Source organism: Rhipicephalus sanguineus, chromosome 11 (assembly GCF_013339695.2).
Source record: "Rhipicephalus sanguineus isolate Rsan-2018 chromosome 11, BIME_Rsan_1.4, whole genome shotgun sequence".
Classification (NCBI taxonomy): Eukaryota; Metazoa; Arthropoda; class Arachnida; order Ixodida; family Ixodidae; genus Rhipicephalus; species Rhipicephalus sanguineus.
In genome coordinates this window covers 78,077,455-78,098,240 of record NC_051186.1, presented here as the reverse complement: position 1 = coordinate 78,098,240, position 20,786 = coordinate 78,077,455, and the positions used below count along the sequence as shown (strand labels likewise).

Genomic DNA, 20,786 nt, shown 5'->3' with positions numbered 1-20,786 from the left:
ACCTACCTGTTCTTTCATGGCATGGTCATCATCCCCGCTGAATGAACATGCCGCCCGGACGATCACGCTCGGTACCTGTATAACAGGCCAAAAGCCGTCATGTAATCAACTAAGCTAGCTCGGAAAGTGAGCAACTTTCTAGAAATTACTGAAGTTCGGCATCCGCTGGGCACTTTCGGCCTTACAGTCGACAGTGCGTACTACATTCAGAGACAATCTCGTCAAAATGGCGCACGCTTGCGTTCCTGTGCGACCGCACTCGCCGTTAATCACGGGCGTGGGTCGTCTTGGGAGGTACAGTCGTTATTTAGGTAATCACGCAATCACTGTGCATAGTCGATAAACGTGACAACAAAGCGTTCTAGAGCACACACACAAAACGCGCGTCCTTTCAAGTCAGCCAGTACAGCTAAAGCCGCTAAGAACTATATGGTTTTCCATGAAGGGCGGGTCGATGTTTAAATGGAATAAAACAAGCTGTGTGTAAGGTATTAACGAAGTTTTTTTTCTTTGAAATGCCCATGTATGTAATTATGTATGGAATATAACATCGTTCAAATGTCCGCCGCGTCTTCTCACGGTAGCACGGATCCGAGTGGTACAATTTTCAGTGACTCTGCCACATCGATCCGGCTTAACTTGAGCGATGGCCTCGATTATGTCGACTTTAAGGGCATCGGTCGATTGCAGCTTATTGGTATAGACCGGCGACTTCAGGAAAACCCACAAAAAAAAGTGTATAGCTGGGCCTAATCGTATGATCTTGGAGGGCAATTTAAGTGACCTTTGCGAGAGATATCCATACCCTCAAATCTTTTATGCAGAATGTCCATCGTTACGTCCGCTGTGTTTCACGAAGCGCCGTCCTGCATGAACCACATGCCGTCTACGTCCGTATTGTTCAATTTCGGTGAAAATAAATCGGTTAACGTCTTTACATCTCGTTTCTGGCAAATGAGAGAAACAGGTACAGCAGCAACGCGGCTACTGTACAGTGCGGTCCACTGTTAAAGGGAACACTCGAATGTGCACCTTTCAAATTGCTGGCCTCCTAAATACAAGTACATGTGAAAACATTGATCGTGCACTGCACGAGTCTGTCGAGAGAAGTCAGAATTGTCAACTACCATTAGTCTTACGCAAATCGATAGTACTGTGATATCGCAAAAGATCGAAATCTGGACATACCCTGCACGCAAGTGTTCTCTTTAACAGTGGACACGTCTGTACATGTTGCCATGCCGACGTATACACCGTGTCTGCCGCCATCTTCAATCCCGCCCATACTCAAGGGCCGTAACTTAAGGGGCACATTGCGCTGGCCTCTGAATTAAAGCATCCAATGGCAGTTATACAAAGATTCACCCACCTGACATCAGCACTAAGTTTGAACAGCACATCAGCAGAGGGATCGTCATAAAGTTCAGCACATCAGCAGAAAGTTGAACAGCAGAGCAACATTAAGTACAAGTGTAGGAGGCTTTCGCTTTCACATTATTAGAAAGTGCTAAGCATCCGCCGAATTTCACAGCAGAGCTGTTATGGTCGAGGTGTGCCGTGTGTCGTAGATAGAAAATTATCATCATCATATACCGGCACGCGCTCAATTACCGCCCAAGCATTCTGTACAGATGCTTTAAAATTAGAAGCTGAAACGTGCCCACCAGCTCTGCTGACCCAGCCTCGCGCGACTCGGTGCAAGCTGCGCTAATTTGTTTGTGCTAAATCAAATGCTAGCATCGCTACTCTAAATTGTTCTGCTTAGATTAACCGTAAATCTATCTTGTCTGACTGCACAACACTCGTCGTGTTGACTTTATTTTGTTTTCTGTTTGTTTATTTTTCATTAAGTAATGTCTCAAAATATAGAGTTTAAAAGTTGAGCTGCCCAACTGATAACCGATCCACCAGTGTGAGCGCAATCAATGTTGTATGGGAGCATTAATATCATCACCATTATCGAGCGCTCGTGCGAACGTGGCAGCAGATGCGCGCTGCGCTCGTTTGCAGCTCGGTCTTCGCATCCGCGGGCTGGCCTTCTGATCCTCTCAGCGATTATTCCTAGTCGTTCTCGAGGGCACCTTTCCAATCGGCAGGGGGTTTCGCCTCTGCATCGCCACAGAAAGGCCGCTGCCCTCTCTCAAGACACGTTGACGGCCGGCCGAAATGTCCGCAGCCAAAAAGCAGCGAGGCGCCGGAAGTCGACGTACCGGCAAGCGAGTCGCCGAAGACTCTACGCCGCTGGTGGACCCCAGCGAGACTTCTACTGCGAAGCCCGTAGGTCGCCCTGCCGTCGGTGCTGGTGGCTCGACGCCTGGACGTCGCCGGGAGTCCGCGGCGCAGCGGCCGGCGGCCTCGTCGAGACCAGTCGCGTCTCCCAGGAGGAAAGGCGGGCTGCCCACGGCCGCAGCCGCTGCCGGGGACCACCGCCAGGGTATCACCGCGGAGGAAGCGCCGCGAAGGGTCGACAAGATAGAGACACCGGGTGAGCCCCGCCACGGTGGTCTAGTGGTTATGGCGCTCGACTGCTGACCCGAAGGTCGCGGGAATTAATCCCGGCCGCAGCGGCTGCATTTTTGATGGAGGCGAAAATGTTAAGGCCCGTGTACCTAGATTTAGGTGCACATTAAAATGGTCGAAATTTTCGGAGCCCTCCACTACGGCGTCTCTCATAATGATATCGTGGTTTTGGGACGTTAAACCTCAGATATTATTATTATGAGCCACCGGGTGAGAGGATAAGGCAAATTCCGCAGCGAGGCTAATAAGAGCAGAGCCGTTTAAGGCCGCGGTGAATCCCTGGGAATCGTCGTCCGCACTTTCTGGCCCAACTGAGTAGGCGAAGCCTGACGAGATGGAGAGCATGAGTAAAGATAAGTGGGTAAGAGGGAAGCCTAGCGTAGCGAGTTGAGTCTGGTAGAGAGGAGGAAAGCAAAGGCGAAGCTGTGGCGGAAGTGGAGCAGGTGGTGGGGAGAAAAGGCACGGCTGATAACCATCCAGGAAAAGCTGAGGGTCTCGCATTCGTTCTCGACTGTTCGCCTCGAATGTTCGAACATTCGTTCTCGAATGTTCGAATATTTAAGAGCAAGAACGCCATGGGAATAAAAAAGATACATAAAATAAGTGCCATACAATGCAGTGATAGGTAGGAGCGTTTGGCAACAGCGAGGTAGCAATACGTGTGAGAATAACAAGGAACAGAATCGCTTATGCTGCAATGTTAGCCACAAGTATGCGCAAACTAGCAGGGTCTTCAGTGGAGGCGACTGATCCGGGGAGGCAGTTCTAGTCCTTAGAAATATTTGGTATGAAAGGGTGCAGGTTGCTTTTTAGGGGCGAAGCTCCTTAAGGCGGCACCCGTTCGTCCCTCGTAGTTGTCGTAGTCGTAGTGCGTAACCAGTCGTAACGCTAGTACCAGATCTTGACCTCCAAGGTGGTGCCGGTGGGAGATTTTTCCTGTGCGTTGTTGAACAATAAAAAATTCGCAGCGTGCGCGTTAACTAAAAGCCAAATTCTTCTGTCTCTCATTCCCCATTAGCAGCCATTGGCATGTTCCAGTAGGAAACGTTAGTAGAAGTAGAAGTGTAAGTGTTAGCTAAAAGCCGACTACTTCTCTCATTCCCATTAGCAGCCATTGTTTACCTCCAAGGTAGTGCCTGGTGAGATTTCTCCTGTGCGTGATTAAACAATAAAAATTTTGTTCAAAACGCCGTTGATTGATGAAATAAACCAACGAAAGACGCCAGATGTTTTGTAAAAACAAAACGAAAGAACGCCAGATGTTTCTAAAGCAAAACGAAAAGACGCCAGCTGCTTAACGAAAGACGCCAGATGTTTTCTAAAGCAATAGTTTTCTAAACAATGAAAATTCACAGCGTACATGTAAAATTAAAGTGAGCTGCAAGTCGTCATAACTCATCGAACCTTTAGTATAAACGCGCCCGATCTCATGTCGGTGATGATGTACTGGGCAGAATTCACGGAAGATTCACGGTTTACCGATGAACCTCCGCAGCTTCGCCCACTCATCATCATTCACTCCGTGGATATGCTGTGATTTTTTTGTATGATGCGGCGAAATGACGAAATTGTTGACGTGATTGATGCGTGAAGAAGCGTAGGATAGCGAGGGCATTACTTAAGAACGTGGCTGCGGAATATGAGAACAGACCATGTGAAACACGAACAGGCGACAATATTTGAGGTGGGAAGAAAAGTGAATTATTATATTAGCGAGGCTAGCTGTACGATAAACAGTGCTCAACAGCGCAAACGACAGGAGGGGATAGAAGAGAGGAAACAGAGCGGTGAACTGCCAACAATATATTTCTTGTGAAAGTATTCGCTTTTATACAGTCACCAGTTCCACCAGTCATGCGCCAAACACAATGATATTGCACAAGTACATCACAACGCCAAGCCAAGGAACAACTTTTCTTTATCGGTGAGCGCGACAGAAAATGTGCTAACACAATAATCTTTTAATGAAAAAATCTTTTCTGCCTTGATGATTTCGCGTGTAGTGCGATCCCTGCATTTTGTGACAATAGTGCAATCTGAAAACTTTGGCCTGCACCCACACGTGCTGCAATGAGCAGACAGCCATCCTAGCTGCGCGATTGTTGTCTTCGCCGAAGGTGCAGCTACAACTCGTTGTTGTAAGAAGGTCATTTTCTAGAAACACGATAAGAGCGTTCGCACAGCCACACAGGCGACCAAGATGTCAGACAACTGCAGATATATATTCTCAAAGAGAGCGCTCACAAGCGAAGCGCCAACATTGACTGTCTCACTTAAATCTTCATGGGGAACCAACGAGCGCCAGAGGTACTAATGAGATAGACATTAAAGCGATACAAGCTGTACTATAACTACTCTTTAATATGAGCAATGAGATATCTGTAATGAAGGGACCGACGAAGCGTCCATTTATTACCAAACGCATTCATTTAGTAGCAGCATAGGGCGAGGTGTCTACTTCTGCAGCGGAGTCGGCTGTTGCCATGGCATTGTTCTAAATCCCTTGGACTAGCATACCAGCAAAACACACGCACGTAATATTAGATGACGTGGCGTAATGCAGTTCGTGCCGGATCATTTTTTGCCGCCGTACTGCGCATTCTCTTTCGAGCACTAGCTACAATGCGAGACAGGAAGAGCGATACCACAGGTAAATAAGAAGCGTCAACTTCGATCATTTGATGAACCCATGGATCACAGCAAGCTCGCAGAAGTAATGCAGTAGGGAGAGTTTTTACTGTTATGTATACCGTTATAGCATGGTTTCGGTCAGTTCGCTCAAAAACTTGGAGGACGCCTGAGCTTCGCTTGCAAGAGTAGAACGCAATAGCCTAATCGGACCGTGTTCGTATCGCCTTCCCAATCGCTGGCCTGGCTTCGCTTCTCGGTCGACACCTAAGCCATGCCGCAAGGAAAGCCAAAGTGGGGACGCGCGCTGGCCCCTGTTCGCATGTTCGAATTCCCGATCCCACTTGAACCGAATATTTTTTATTGTTTTTTATATGCATCTGCCTCATATTTTCGCTCACAGACAACGCTGATCTTTCGGTCACAACCAAAGACGCCGACACCGCCGACACCAGAATATCTGCGAAACGAGCCTTTTAACGCCGTGGCGTTAATAGCGCGGAGAGGAGAAGGCACCCTGGGGGGTACGTAGAGGGAGAGGCTTACGCAGCCTTGTGTCTGCGGGAACGCACACACATGTACTACGCGCAAAAGGGCAACGTTTACACCACGTTGTGTAGTCCCCCTGAAATCAAGCTCATCTCCCCCATTTCTTTTATCGGCAGTGGCTTTGTTAATGGGCAGTACCATTGTGTCGCCATTAGGCTCGGTGCACATGCTGCAATTTTCATATTTGTCGTGCTTAGATATTGAAAATCCGAATGAATCAACTGCTGACCCGAAGGTCGTGGGAGCGAACTCCAGCTGCAGCGTCCCCATTTCGATGGAAGCGAAGCGCTGGAGGCCCGTGAGCTGAGATTTAGGTGCACGTTAAAGAACCACAGCTCGACGAAATTTCCGGAGCCCTCCACTTCCGCCGTTTTTCATAATAATATCGTGGTTTTGGCAAGTAAAAGTCCAACATTTATTTACATTGTGAAGTCCGAATTAAAAGAAATGGACCTATAGGTAGTTGAGGCTTGCGCGTCTTATTCTATCTTGTTACACTTGCTCAGGTTTTACTTTGGAGTTTCCAAGGTTTTCACCGGTGAACACTTTGGTAGTGGAAAGTATTCGCCAAGAAACTGTCAGCCCTAACAGATGTCAGTAATATCGAAAACCGTGCGCATTATATAGCAGGTGTCCCCGCTACCTTCAACCAAAGATTAGAGATATATGTGCGTGCTCGGCAACACAGGGAATCAAACCCAGTATTTCCCGCATTTGATAAGGTCTACCTACCACTTCACCATTTCCATTGATGCTCATGTTAAGGATAATGTTGAACTTGCCTCCCCGCCTCCAGCGTAACTCTTCACCTTCGAAAGAGGCTTGTATTGGAATCGTAGACAACGATTTTAGTACAGTATGTGTATTGCCATGGCGCTGCTACTGTGCTTAACAAGAAAACTGCTGTAGCCGATGCGCCGAGCGCATGTGCCAATAGTCTTACAGTATATTGGCGAGCGCAAGTTAGGTACGGGACATAGAACACACAGCACTGGACAAGCGCTAGCTCGCAAGTACCTTTATCGTGAAAAACTTTCCGCAGATATACAATGTGGAGCCAGCATGCGCAAGCGTACTGCCCATCATAACCACAAAGAAGACATTATAGGCAGAATGCAGATTAGAACATCAAATCTAAAAATTATTTGTCTTTGCTACGCAACACCACAGAAGTGACTGACAGGGTCACTTCCCTCTTTTCTGATATATGGTACGCTTTCGCAAGTTCCCTGGCCAGTGAATTCCCGCTCTCCGAATCCGAATGCTAGTGAGCATTGGCTTACAGGCACAGGATCAACAGTGCATAGGTAAATGAAATGATGCATTATTAAAAACAGAGTGCTCGCTTTTCCATGCTCGATCATTGAGGTATCGACGCCTTCTTCTATGTCCCGTACGTAATTTCCACTCTGCAGTTTACTGTTATGAACCAACAAGGCTATAGCAACGAATTCTCTAAAGATATACCTTACGTACGATGTCCAGGCGCTGTGGCGATGGCGACGGATGGTTGTCCTTACCGAGGACCAGCTACGAGTTGTGAGCACCGCCAACGCGTCGTCGTGCCTGCTGTAGACGCTGCAGCTCGACCTGTGACATCAACCAGGCGGAAGCTGGCCGAACAGTCGCCTACTTCGGACCAGAGAACGAACAAGGTTGGATGCGCTCAAGTGAAAGGGGGACGCGGACACAGCGATATTTACAAGATACGAGATTAGATTTATGGGTGATTCCACGTAAGATCGAACAAACGATGGCTGGTCGACCTCTCAAATTTATTTCAAAATTTTATATATTATTGCCTGATGAGTGGAAAGAAGAGATCCGCAATTTGTTTTGCCGCCAAAAATTTTTTCGAACCACAGGAAATCAATAATGACGAAGAGGTGGAGTGGAGCGCTCATCCGCTCTGCTGTTTTGGCCAACTTTCGTTATGAATTGCAGAAAATATATTAAAGTTAGGTAGCTGAAATTTATTTACCTAAATATATGCATGTTTTTGCTCCTGCTCAAGTATTTTTAGTTTTTATGTGTAGTGTAGATGTTTTTATAAAAAACCTCAAAAATGGCCCAATCGGCAAAATTTTCTTTACTTTGAAGGTCTTTATCTCAAAAATTCCTTGTAGCAGAGGTACGAAAATTCCGAATTACGTTCTTTGTATGCGCATCTACCAAACTGCCAAATCTTGTATTTATATAACTTTTCAGTAAAGAGATATGATCGGGCTAAGTTCAAGAAAACACCGAACAATGAAAACTTCTGACGACAATTAAAAAAAAAACCCATTTTTAAATTTCTTAAACTTTGTCCACTTATTCTCCTCCACATCAGCTTTCACAATCATTAAAAACATGTTGCATAATGTCGTTGCACTAATAGTTACGGACCCTCCAATGAGACCCTTAGGCAAGGATGGGCAATTCCGACTTCTTGCCCAGCAAGTGTATAAAATGCAGGCAGGATTGAATTTCTTTTTATTAAAAGGTCAGCAGGTACCTAAAAAGGTGTCGCCGGCACTGAAGACGTTAATTTTGAAATTATTTCGTCACTGCAGCGGCCACGAGCGCGGAGCTACCGAGTAGGCGCGCGCGCACCCGAGATGCTCGTTGTAAGAGACGGCGCAGTGAGAGCTCGTTCTCGCGTCCTCAGACCGATTGAGTTCGAAACAACACCACCTCTCGGGTGACTTGAACGCACGTGCACTGGAGCTTCGCTATTCTATCCGCCCTCTGTTCGCATCTCAGCTAGGCGCTGATAACACGGCGGAGATGGAAGCAAGATGAAAACTCTATAAGGGAGCTATGAGCGCTCGCTTCACGCACGCTGCTGCCACAGAAACTGCGCTGCGCCAGTTGCGATCAGTGGAAAGCATGAACGTGGGGCTCCAGTGGCAAAGCAAAATATGGATTGTCAAAGGAAAGAAAAGCAAAACTATCGGTAACCGGATGCGCTTGTCTATATTAGATGTCGGCAGCAGACGGCGTGAACTGGCCGCGCGTTCGGTGCGCTGTTCACTTCATTCGGCGCGGATAGTTCTTGTGCTTTGCTCTTACTCTACTCCTCCTGTGCGTCTCATGACGAGAAAGTATAGCTCTGAATGAGTCTTGTGGAGACTACCTTTCGAAGCACAAGAAGCTTAAAGGAGTACTGACACGAATTTTAAAAAAATTTCGGATTGTTGCTCTAAATAAAAATACTGGTGTCGAGAAACGTAAAACGACTATTGTGGTGCCTGGGAATGCATCCTATATATTTTAATTAGCGCCACCTTAAAAAGACACTTTCGGTTTCGATATCGAGGGGGTGGCTTCTCAGTGTCGTTTCATAGCAGTGTGACGTCACGGAGATACAGAAATTCGCGACGTACTAGCGGGAAATCCGTCATCTGCTCGTGGTGCAATAGACAACGATGAGTGAATTGTCGTCCAGTGACCCTGACAGTGATTTCTACGATTTAGGCTGCATGCAGGACGCAGAACTCGCGAACTCGGAGGAACTGTCTTGACTAGTCGGGATAATGTCCTTGCAGTGTGGCTGGCTTGCAAATGCTCAGCGACGAATACTTCAAAGTCAAATTAAAATATTTTATACGTGTTCTCCGACTCCAGTGTGTGGACAGCGTGGACACTGCATACCAACGAAGCAAAAAATGTCCCTTTTGCAATGTCCCTTTTGCGACTCCTTTAATTATTGCAATGAAGCCAAAATTTCGCAGAGTTACCGATCTAGACATAAATGCTTTGAAGGAACGTTTAACGCCCGAAAGATCAGTGACTGTCAGTGAGACGGACTACTTGTGCTACGCGTGCTTTTGCTACGACTTCACGGAAGATCTTCACGGAACGCACAGTTTAACGATGACATTCTTATGCCCCCTGAAAAAGAAATCGACGCAATTAACCAGATCACTGCGACTACCGGTGCACGTGCGTTCAAATCACCCGGGAGGTGTTGCTGTTTCGAACTCAATCGGTCTGAGGACGCGAAAACGAGCTCTCACTGCGCCGTCTCTTAAAACGAGCATGCATCTCGGGTGCGCGCGCGCTGATCGGTAGCCCCGCGCTCGTGGCCGCTGCAGTGACGAAATAATTTCAAAATTAACGTCTTCAGTGCCGGCGACACCTTTTTAGGTACCTGCTGACCTTTTAATAAAAAGAAATTCAATCCTGCCTGCATTTTATACACTTGCTGGGCAAGAAGTCGGAATTGCCCATCCGTGCCTAAGGGTCTTATTGGAGGGTCCGTAACTATTAGTGCAACGACATTATGCAACATGTTTTTAATGATTGTGAAAGCTGATGTGGATGAGAATAAGTGGACAAAGTTTAAGAAATTTAAAAATGGTTTTTTTTTTTTAATTGTCGTCAGAAGTTTTCATTGTTCGGTGTTTTCCTGAACTTAGCCCGATCATATCTCTTTACTGAAAAGTTATATAAATACAAGATTTGGCAGTTTGGTAGATACGCATGCGAAGAACGTAATGCGGAATTTTCGTACCTCTGCTACAAGGCATTTTTGAGATAAAGACCTTCAAAGTAAAGAAAATTTTGACGATTGGGCCATTTTTGAGGTTTTTTATAAAAACATCTACACTACACATAAAAACTAAAAATACTTGAGCAGGAGCAAAAACATGCATATATTTAGGTAAATAAATTTCAGCTACCTAACTTTAATATATTTTGTGCAATTCATAACGAAAGCTGGCCAAAACAGCAGAGCGGATGAGCGCTCCACTCCACCTCTTCGTCATTATTGATTTCCTGTGGTTCGAAAAAAATTTTGGCGGCAAAACAAATTGCGGATCTCTTCTTTCCACTCATCAGGCAATAATATATAAAATTTTGAAATAAATTTGAGAGGTCGACCAGCCATCGTTTGTTCGATCTTACGTGGAATCACCCTTATGCATTCTTTTACAAGTCTCTCCTTAAACTGTTTCGTTCAGATTACTATGCATTGGATATCAGAATGTAAAATGAAAACTATACCTTCACTTAATGATTTTCGCGCTAAAACCAGGTGTCAATACACATTTTCGTATTTTTGCAGCTGCGCCTCAGTAAATGTTCTTGAAAATTGCTCAGTTAATTGTTCGGATCCTTTAAAATGCGGCGTATCTTTCTTTACCGATAACACATGAACTTTGCTCGAGCAGACAGAATAAAAATTTATGAAGTCACGGTAACATATTGTCAGATATCGCAGTCACATACGTCTGCCTAATTTCTAGCACACATATTGTCATTATGTGCAGTGCACGCAGCAGCGAACGCTTGGAGTTTGAACCTGATAGATAATCGGAGAGGGCTGAGCAGAATAGGTGAGAGCAGATCACTCCATAGAGCTACGTAAGAACGTGCTTCCAGCATGGCGGTCAACAAGTGTAGCAGAATGAAAAGGGACGAGTAGAGCGCGCAGTAGCGATCCACCCCGCGCTCAACCTTCCTAGGCACGAGAAGGCAAAGGAACTCGTTAGAACTAAAGTTATAACAAGGCAGGCGCACCGCGTGGCGACGGTACTGCCATCAAGGCACTATGTCCCGTCGTTGCGTGAAATGCCAAAGCTATATTGATCGCGAGGTAAACGAGATGTACCGAAGAAACAAAAAGGCGGTGGAAAGTGTGTGGGCCGTGATGTTTAGACTCGGAAGCGCTAGACTTGTCGGCGCTCCAATGGCTTACGTATACTTACCCTTCAGCATATGAAATTACAGTATTTTTTGTGCCTGCGTGTGTGTGTGTGTGGAGGGGTGTGGGGTAGGGGGGGGGGAGGTGTTACGTGATGGGGAGCCGCAGTGACCTTTAGGTTTCAATATAATTGACGGTGACTCGCGGCGTGACGAAATGCCCCCTTCTAATTAACTTCCTTCTTCCGTGATGACGCTAGATGTGTTGGTAAAAGGAAATCATGGCTAATGCTGGGGCTATGAAATATTAGCTAGAAACCTAATGGTAAGAAGCACTTATGAACTAAGAGCTCTGCAAATGTGGCCGGCAGCTTGGCATTCTCGCGCCCGCGTGGCCAGGCGTTGCTTGAAATTTTCGCGAAACTAGGGATCAACTTACCCTGTCCAGGCTACAACGTTGTCCCAGCACGGTGACATGGCCTCCTCGGCGTCTCGGGCAGCTTCTAAAGTCACGCAGGCATCGAAGTCACCGCAGATAGGCCCGCGTCGGTCGCCTCGCCGTAGCGGTGCCTCTGTCGAGGCTCCCACAGTAGCGGCGTCCACTACAACAAAGGGCTCCCAGTCCAGGAAGGACTCTAAGCACCGCACAGCGATGCCCGTTGCGCCAAAACTACATCGTCGCCGCGCCCGTAAGTGGCATTACTGAGCATGATCCCACTTAAAGGGACACTAAAGAGCAAAACGATTTTTGTCATATTAGTAAGTGCTCTTTCACGATACCAAAAACACCACGCTTGCTGCGAGAAGACGCTTAGTAAGCGAGAAAACGCGCAAAAACAAAATGTGGGTGGCGACGCCGCCTTGAAGCTTCCGCACCATTAGCCGCAACGTCACATGTTTTGACGGCGCCTACTAGAAACTACGTAGTTCCTAATCGGTAAAAATGAAGTACATTGTCCTCTGAGTGGGCCATAGAGTTAACGTACCAAGTTTGTGGTAATTTTGTTGAGCGAATGGCGCCAAAATACGATAAATACACTTTAAAATCCGGGACGTCACGCGGGGAGATTTCGGCGCGAAATTTAAAAATGAAACTTTGAACATGATTTTCTCCTCTATTAATAAACCTATGATGGCGAAGTTAACGACATTAGAGTTCTCTGAGCACAATTTATCCATCTAGGCCGATTCACTGTTTCTATTTAGTGTCCCTTTAACGTAAGATTCGCCTTTAAAGAGGTACTGACACCTTTTTTTCGAAGCTGAGTTTACTCCGCCATACAGATCTCTTATATGCAAAGACAGCTCTGAGCAAGTGTGAAGATCAACAAGTGCCTATAAGATATCTTAATTTGATATTAAAGTCAATTTTTCCATGGTGCACCTACTGACATCGACACTAGCTTGACGTCAGGCTACAGTACAAATTCCGGTGACTTCACGCAGCAGTCTGGCCATGTTGTGATGACGTTAGGTACCAAAACTTCCAAGATGGCCGCTTGTGCGTCACCAACAGAGCCACGGTGCGGAGCGGCCTTGGAAACGTCACTATATATTGTGCGAGCACGTGACGAGAAGCTCATACCGTGTTGTGACGTCAGGTTATAGTAGGAACCGAAACTAGCTTTTAAAAACATACTGTAATCACTTTTTCAGGGCGCACTCGCGCTTAGAACTGCCTTTTCTAGGCTCTTAAGGGCTTGACCTTTCATTTGACGCAAAAAAAAACGACAACTGAAAATATTCGTGTCGTACCCCTTTAAGAACTCTTCATTTTACGCAAAAATGTCTGTCCGTATTTCAAACCGGAACAGAAAGCAAAACTGGGCAAAATGCAACGTTCACCTTGGAGCACTCCGTGCCTTGGGGAGACTGGTGGCGCTCTTCAGCAGCGGGGCGAAGTCTCACCACAACACCTCGTCTCCCCCTATATATATATTTATATATAAGGGCTATTCGAATAGTTTACGAATAGTAAGACAACCATTTTCAAAACACTCCTAGAACACATCTTATCTGAAACAAATATTCATAAACTTTCACCAAAGAACAGTACAGTTACTTTAAATCGACTATGAAAACTAAAGCGAGCTCGTACACAGCAGGGCCTTCGTAACATTTTGTAACTGCAGGCTGAAATAATAGGCGTACCTACCGGGGGGCAGGGGGCGCTAGCCCCCCCCCCCCACTAAGAAAGGTTGGAAGGGCGGAGCCCCCCCCCCCCCCTTTCGACAGTGGTCACTGTCGGCTGCACACTGGGAAACCATGAACTGAGGCGAACTTTTGCTTCTACACAGCAATCACTTAATTATATGATGTTATTTGTCCTGCGCTTCTGCTGCGGATGACGTCTCCCGTGTCTCACGATCACGCACTGTAGATTCTCTGCGGTATAGGCCGCCTATGCGACGCTTTGCGCTACAGCATTGCAGAGAATGCTGAGTAGGGGCTCTTAACGTTAGAGCACTCTGTCATCATTTTATTCTGCTGTGCCTGGCCTGACATTTACATAATCGACGACGCAAATACGGGAAGGAACCAGTAAACGTTTGATGGACCGATCAGACGCTCTTCCTCTTTCACGAAATTCATTTTCTTTCATAGGAAAGAAGAGACCCCGTAGTGGAGGGCTCGAGAAATTTTGACCACCTGGGGTGTACCTAAATTTAAGCACACACACCTCAAACATTTCCGCCACCATCAACGGTGCGGCTGCCGCAGCCAGGATTCGATCCCGCGATCTCGGTTTTCTGGACTAATGAAAGGTATATATATATATATATATATATATATATATATATATATATATATATATATATATAGAAAACCGAGATCGGAGGCCGGAGCGAGGGATGCCAGCCCCCCCCCCCCCCCCCACTCGCGAACAAGTTGGTATACGCCACTGGCTGAAATACAGCAGTCACTACAGTGATCAAGGTGAGACTTTGTCGCCTGCTTTTAAATTAACTTTGGACATAAAAACTAAACAATTTTGAACCGAACGCCGCGGGTACAGCTAAACATACATCTAATGAAATATATAAACCTGTCATCACAACATGCAGTTCGGCACCGAAAGCGTGTAAATATGAGTGTTGAAAGCTATATGTGCAAGAACAATTTACGCAAACACGAAACTTGTGTTTCTTTTTAGTCATGAAGCTGAAGGCAGTCGTAGGCCCCATCTTCAGTTCTTATAAGACGAAGGCATGAACTGAATAATGCGATACAGCTTCAGCACAGTAAAAAGTGAGCAAGAGTGAGGTTTCCAGAAGGTACGCCTTCATCCGGCAATCAATATAGCGTCGGTAGTCCCGCAAAACCTTGCGCGGCATGTAGATTAATTTAGGGATAAAAGGAAAAATCACCTTTAGCTGTTCCAAGGGTTTGTTTGTTTTGGGATTCTCCCGTCGGCGCTGATTATTCGAAAACTATTTGAAAAATATTCGGTATTTCCAATATGTACTATTCGAATACAACGCTATTAGATTCGTTATTTGAAATTTTCGAATATTCGCACACCCCTAATATATAGACGCTTAATGAAGCCAGCACAAAATTACAACCCAAGCAATTTTCCCTTATTGAATAAGGCTATGATAAATCCAAAGGAAAGTGGACGACGAAAACTGGCCGCAACTGGCAGGTTAGGCAACGCCTTGCGCCTTCGCACTTCCATGCTAGATAGAGTGATGGATAGATTGGAAACGCTATCAATTTGGCTGGCAAAGGGGGCATTTTCTTGCGACGCTTTGTAGATTTTGGAAGCGCGACATGAATGTGCCATATTGCTATTGACGCAGGCGGCACCACAGTCGAATCAAGCCGGAGTGTTCACGGCTCTCTCGAGGATGACTCCCGGATCCAACGGACGATGATCGAACCTTCCGCCTCCACCCGAGTCTCGTCAGTATTTCGAACTGCCATGGACGCCATGTTCCGCCGTAAGCCACCGGTCAACGCTGCTGCCCCAAATAACATCGTCCGCCAGACGAGTGCGAATGCAACACGCGCGCTGCCCATGCGTAACACGTGCAATCTTAACGGTGAGGGCTCCGCAATGAGTCACTTGTCCTTGCTCAGTCCCTCTGATGAAGCAAACCAAAACGCACAGCTTGCCCGGATTCTGTGCATGGACGTTGGGAGGTCTACGAACGAACAACTGCCGGTCTCATTGCAAAACGCGGCAGTTACGACCATTGCGTCCGTCACAATACCACCTGGTGCTCGTCTCCCCCGGGTGCCGTTGATGTACATTCGTGGACCCTGGATGTCGGTGGCTGGCCGACCTCCCGAGCCGCATATGGCATCAGGTTCAATGCCCATGGTTGTTCGACCGGCACAACCGCGTATGGCACCGGGTTCCGAGCCGCATATGACCACGGGAGCTCGACCGGCAGAGCCGCAAATGCTGGCCCAACCGGGTGTTCCGTATAGCCAACATTTGCCTTCGCATGTGCCTTCGATGGGTGCAGCTTCGAGTGCTCCTCAGATGTCCGGAAATCATGACGCGCCAGCCCCCTCACACCAAATCCCGGCGCAGCAAGTGAGCCCAATGCCACTGGCAGAGGATGACAAGCCTAAAGTAGCGTTGGGGCGTACTCCGTCATCCGGAATGGTTCACGCTGCACCGGAAAACCAAACACATCCGGCAATGCCTAATTCACCAGCCGGAATATTCATTCATCCACATGTTACGGAAATGATAGATGCAGCGACGGAAGTGAAGGAAACAGACCTGGTAATGATGAACGCGCTGCCGGTCACAGACCGCCATTCACATTCCCAAAAAGTGAAAGTCAGCACATCAACACAGACCGAGCACCCGTCATCTACGGTGGTGGTCAGCGCAGGCTCTGAAGTATGCGACACGAAAACGGCTATCCCTGACGCACCGCCGTTTAGAACCCAACATCTGCGACCTGTGGAAGTAGCCAAGGTACCGTCGAAAGTAAGCGAGACAGTGCATATAAGACCAAATGGACCTGAAGTAAGCGGTCAGCACCCCCAACCATCAGCACCATCAGCACCTAATGAACCAACAGTTATACCCAAGCCGGCTTCTTATGTGCCCAACGTCACCCCAAAAATGAGCGAAATAGCGCCGACAAAGCCAGATATGCCACCGGGAGGACGTCAGCATCCGTCACCACCACCAGCTTCCAAAGAACCGCAGCAGTTGGGCGGAACGAAGCCGATTGGTCCTAACGCGCATCCCGTTAAACCCCAGCATGTGTCATCTTCTGATGTGGCCAGCGTAGCAGCGAAAATGAGCGAAGTATCACCGACCATGCCAGATAAACCACCGGTAGGAGGTCAGCATCCGTCACCTCCACCAGCTTCCAACGAACCGCAGCAGATGGGCGGAACGCAGCAGATTATGCCTAACGCGCATCCCGTTAGACCACAGCACGTGTCATCTTCTGACGTGGCCAGCGTAGCAGCGAAAATGAGTGAAGTATCACCGACCAGGCCAGATAAACCACCGGTAGGAGGTCAGCATCTGTCACCTCCACCAGTTTCTAACGAACCGCAACAGCTGGGCGGAAAAAAGCCGATTGAGCCTAACGTGCAGCCCGTGATACCCCAGCATTCCCCGGCTTCTGAAATGACCAACGTAACGCCGAAAATGAGTGAAGCACCACCGACAGGTCCACATATGCCACCGGTAGACGAGCATCCGCCACCACCACCAGCTTCCAAAGAACCACAGCAGATGGGCGGAACGCAGCCGACTGGGCCTAACACGCATCCCGTTAAACCGCAGCATGTGCCATCGTCTGATGTGACCAACGTAACACCGAAAATGAGTGAAGTATCAACGACCAGGCCAGATACACCACCGGTAGGAGGTCAGCATCCGTCATCTCCACCAGCTTCCAACCAACCGCATCAAATAGACGGAGCGCAGCCGATTGGACCTAACGCGCAGCCCGTTAGACCCCAGCATGTCCCGGCTTCTGAAATGACCAAAGTTACTCCGAAAACTAGTGAAGCACCACCGACAGGGCCAGATATGCCACCGGTAGGTGAGCATCCGCCACCACCACCAGCTTCCAAAGAACCACAGCAGCTGGACGGAACAAAGCCGATTGGGCCTAACGCGCAGCCCGTTAGACCCCAGCGTGTCCCGGCTTCTGAAATGACCAACGTTACGCCGAAAATTAGTGAAACAACACCGAGAGGGCGACATATGCCACCGGTAGGTGAGCATCCGCCACCACCACCGGCTTCCAAAGAACCACAGCAGATGGGTGGAACGCAGCCGACTGGGCCTAACGCGTATCCCCTTAAACCCCAGCATATGCCATCTTCTGATGTGGACAGCGTAGCACCAAAAATGAGTGAAGTATCACCGACCAGGCCAGATACGCCACTGGTAGGAAATCAGCAACCGCCACCACCACCAGCTTCCAACCAACCGCAGCAGATAGACGGAGCGCAGCCGACTGGGCCTAACGCGCATCCTGTTAAACCCCAGCATGTGCCATCTTCTGAAATGGCCAATGTCACGCCTAAAATGAGCGAAATAACACCGACAAGACCAGATATGGCGCAGGTAGCAGGTCAGCATTCGCTACCTCCGACAGTTACCAACAAACCACCAAAGTCGGGCGGAATGCCACCGGTTAGGCCTAATGCACTGGCGATTGGACCCCAGCGTCAGCCGTCTTCAGAAACTGCCAAAGCTGCCTTTAAAATTAGTGAAGTGCGACCGATAAGGGCTGATATGCCTGTAAGAGGTGAGCATCCACCACCATCGGCAGTTTCCAGCGAACCTCCACAGCCGGGCGGAATGCTGCCGATAAGGCCGAATGTGTTGCCGGTTGGACCTCAGCATCAGCCGTCTTCGGAAAGGGCCGGCGCTACGCCGCAAGCTGGAAAAATACGGCCTACAAATCCGTCCGTGCAGCTCGTAACAGGTCAGCCTCCACTTTCCTCTGAAACGACTAGTGGGGAACCACAGGGGGCCCAAATGGAGCCGAATAAGCTTAACGCACCGTCTATTCACCCCCTGAATACGACGCCTGCTGCGATAGTCGGTGCAACACAGGAAGTGGATCAAACGCGACTCTTGGAATCGGACGCACTGTCGCTAACGGACCACCGCCCGTCACCTGAAGCAGCAGCCACAGGAGTGGCACAGGTGGGTGAAATGCAACAAATCAGGCCTCATGCGGAGCCTGAAACATCACGTCGTCCGTCTTCTGAAAGGGTCAATGTAGTGTCCGAAGTGAGCGAAATACATCCCAGACCTGACACATTGCCGAAAGTAGACAAGCATCCGCTGTCTACTACAAAAGACGACGGAGCGCCCCAGGTCAGTGGTATACAGCCTACTACGCCTAACCTACTGCCTGCAGCTCAGCGTTCATCTTCCGAAGCAGTCAACGCAGCACCAAGTCTTAAACAAGCACAGCCGACCAAGCGTGACCCCGTGCCCTTAACATCCCAGCATTTGCCGCATTCTTCAATGACCAATGTAGCATCGGCGGCTGAGGAAGCTCGTGGAAGGCCACCGATAAGGCCTGATATGTTGCCTGTCAGATCTCAACATCCGCCATCACTCGCTATTGCAAATGGAGCGCCACAGCTGAGCGGAGCGCCACCGACAGGGGGTGTCCCGCCGCCATTAAGACCTGAGCACCAATTACCGGCAGTGGCTCAGCATGCTCCCTTAGGTCTACAAGCATCTCAGCATGCTCCTAGGCCAGCGACAAGTCATGAAGATGTGGCATGTCCGCCAGGTCTTCTGAACTCGAATACTGATGTACTGCACGAAAAGATTTTAGCCACCACATTGCTAGAATCTATGAACAGCTGCTTAAACGTGCCACCGGGAACGATTGATAATTCCGTTAAGAAAACAGCGCAGGCTACTGAACAACAAACTCCAACACATGATTCCGTGGTTCCAACACAAGCTGTCGTTCCCGTCGTTCCGGGATCGCAGCTTTCGGCTGATAAACAAAGCGAGCAATCTTCAGCTGCCACGTCTCATCCGGCAGACGTCACACTAACTCAGGCAGGCACGTCTCAGTCTCCATTGGAGTCTAAAGAGCAATTATTGGGAAAGGAAGCGAATGAAGAATTTCACTTTAATGTCGCTTCAGCGCTCACCGCAACTGCTGCGGCACCTTCTCCAGCAGCCCCATCAGCCGCTGCGTGTAGAACAGTACTTACTTTCGACAAACGGTATGTGCCCGGCACATTCATCACGACACGCGAAGAAAACGTAGCCGAGAAAGTTAGTCCAGTCGGAGCAAGTGGTGAGCGAGATAAAATTCATGTGGTCGAAACGTCTGGCAGTGATGCGATGAAAAAACCGACGTCAGACGAGGATGGTGTTGTTGAATCGCAACAGCGTGGTTCTAGTGAAGTCCAAACGGTGTACGCTATGCCCGAAATGAGACCGCTTGTCGCATCCTACCACCAAGATAAAGGCCGAAGGAGCACAAGCATTATGTCTCCTGCCTCGCCGATAGAAACGCTCCCCGCAGGGAGACATTCTGACGAGCCATCTGCAATGAGCCCTGTAGTGCGGTCAAAAGAGGATAAAATGGACACGAATAGACCGAGAGTGAAGCTACGTCCCCTTGTTGCGTCAGTTGGGCAGGGTAGCGGATTGCCGTCGAGGTCACTGTCGCGCGCGTCATCCCCCAGCTGTGTTTCCTTCTCTCCGAGCATAACTTCACCAGTATCACCATCTTTGCCATTTTCGCAGGAAGTAATCGTGAAAACCAAACCTGCATATAGAGGAATACTGGCTTCGGCAAGTCCTAATCTAGGCGCTGGCCTCAAGGTAGTGGAGTCCACGATATCGCCAAAAACAGGCACGTCCTTGGTAAATTCACCTTTCGCACTCTCACCAAATGCTATGAGTGGTCAAGTTTCACCAAACGCTATGAGTGGCAGTGCTTCGCCATATGCATCGAACGGTTGTACCAAGAATCCCTCCAGCAAATTGCCTGCGTGCCGGTCGTTAGTAGCATCTGTAGGACGACCTCGTAGCACAGCTTCTGCGCCTGCTTTATCCCCTCAATCGCATGAGCAGGACGAATTAGTGACAGGGTATCGCGAACTTCTGAGTACTCGGCCGAAATCCGCAACTAATTTGAACAACGCCAAGGAATCTTCAATAAAGACAGTTAAAGCTGGATTTACTAATGAGGGGAAGACTGAAACTCGGGATGAGTCTACTAGTAAAGTGACAATGGTAGGACACACTAGTCAGACCAACGCTCCAGCTATGGAGCCTTTGGCGAAACCAGAAGTGACAGACCTTACCAATTCAAGCAAACCACCACCACCATCTCAGGAGTCTCCGATGAAACCAGCAGTAACAGGACGCACCACTGAAGGGGAGACTCCCGCCGCTACTCCTTCGTCTACAGATCACGTCCTAACATCATCTAAAACTGAAAACCTAGCTTCTACGCAAACGTCGAAAAATCCTC

The 20,786-nt window shown here is 48.3% G+C and overlaps 1 protein-coding gene across 1 annotated transcript; it reads left to right on the top strand.

Moving 5' to 3' along the window:
• The first annotated feature begins 2,166 nt into the window (after positions 1 to 2,166).
• LOC119375184 (adhesive plaque matrix protein) lies at positions 2,167 to 19,085 on the top strand. The gene is made up of 3 exons (XM_037645374.1): positions 2,167 to 2,485; positions 15,132 to 18,475; positions 19,011 to 19,085. Exons 1-3 carry the CDS (start codon positions 2,167 to 2,169, stop codon positions 19,083 to 19,085), a joined length of 3,738 nt encoding a protein of 1,245 aa, XP_037501302.1.
• Positions 19,086 to 20,786: the final 1,701 nt, after the last annotated feature.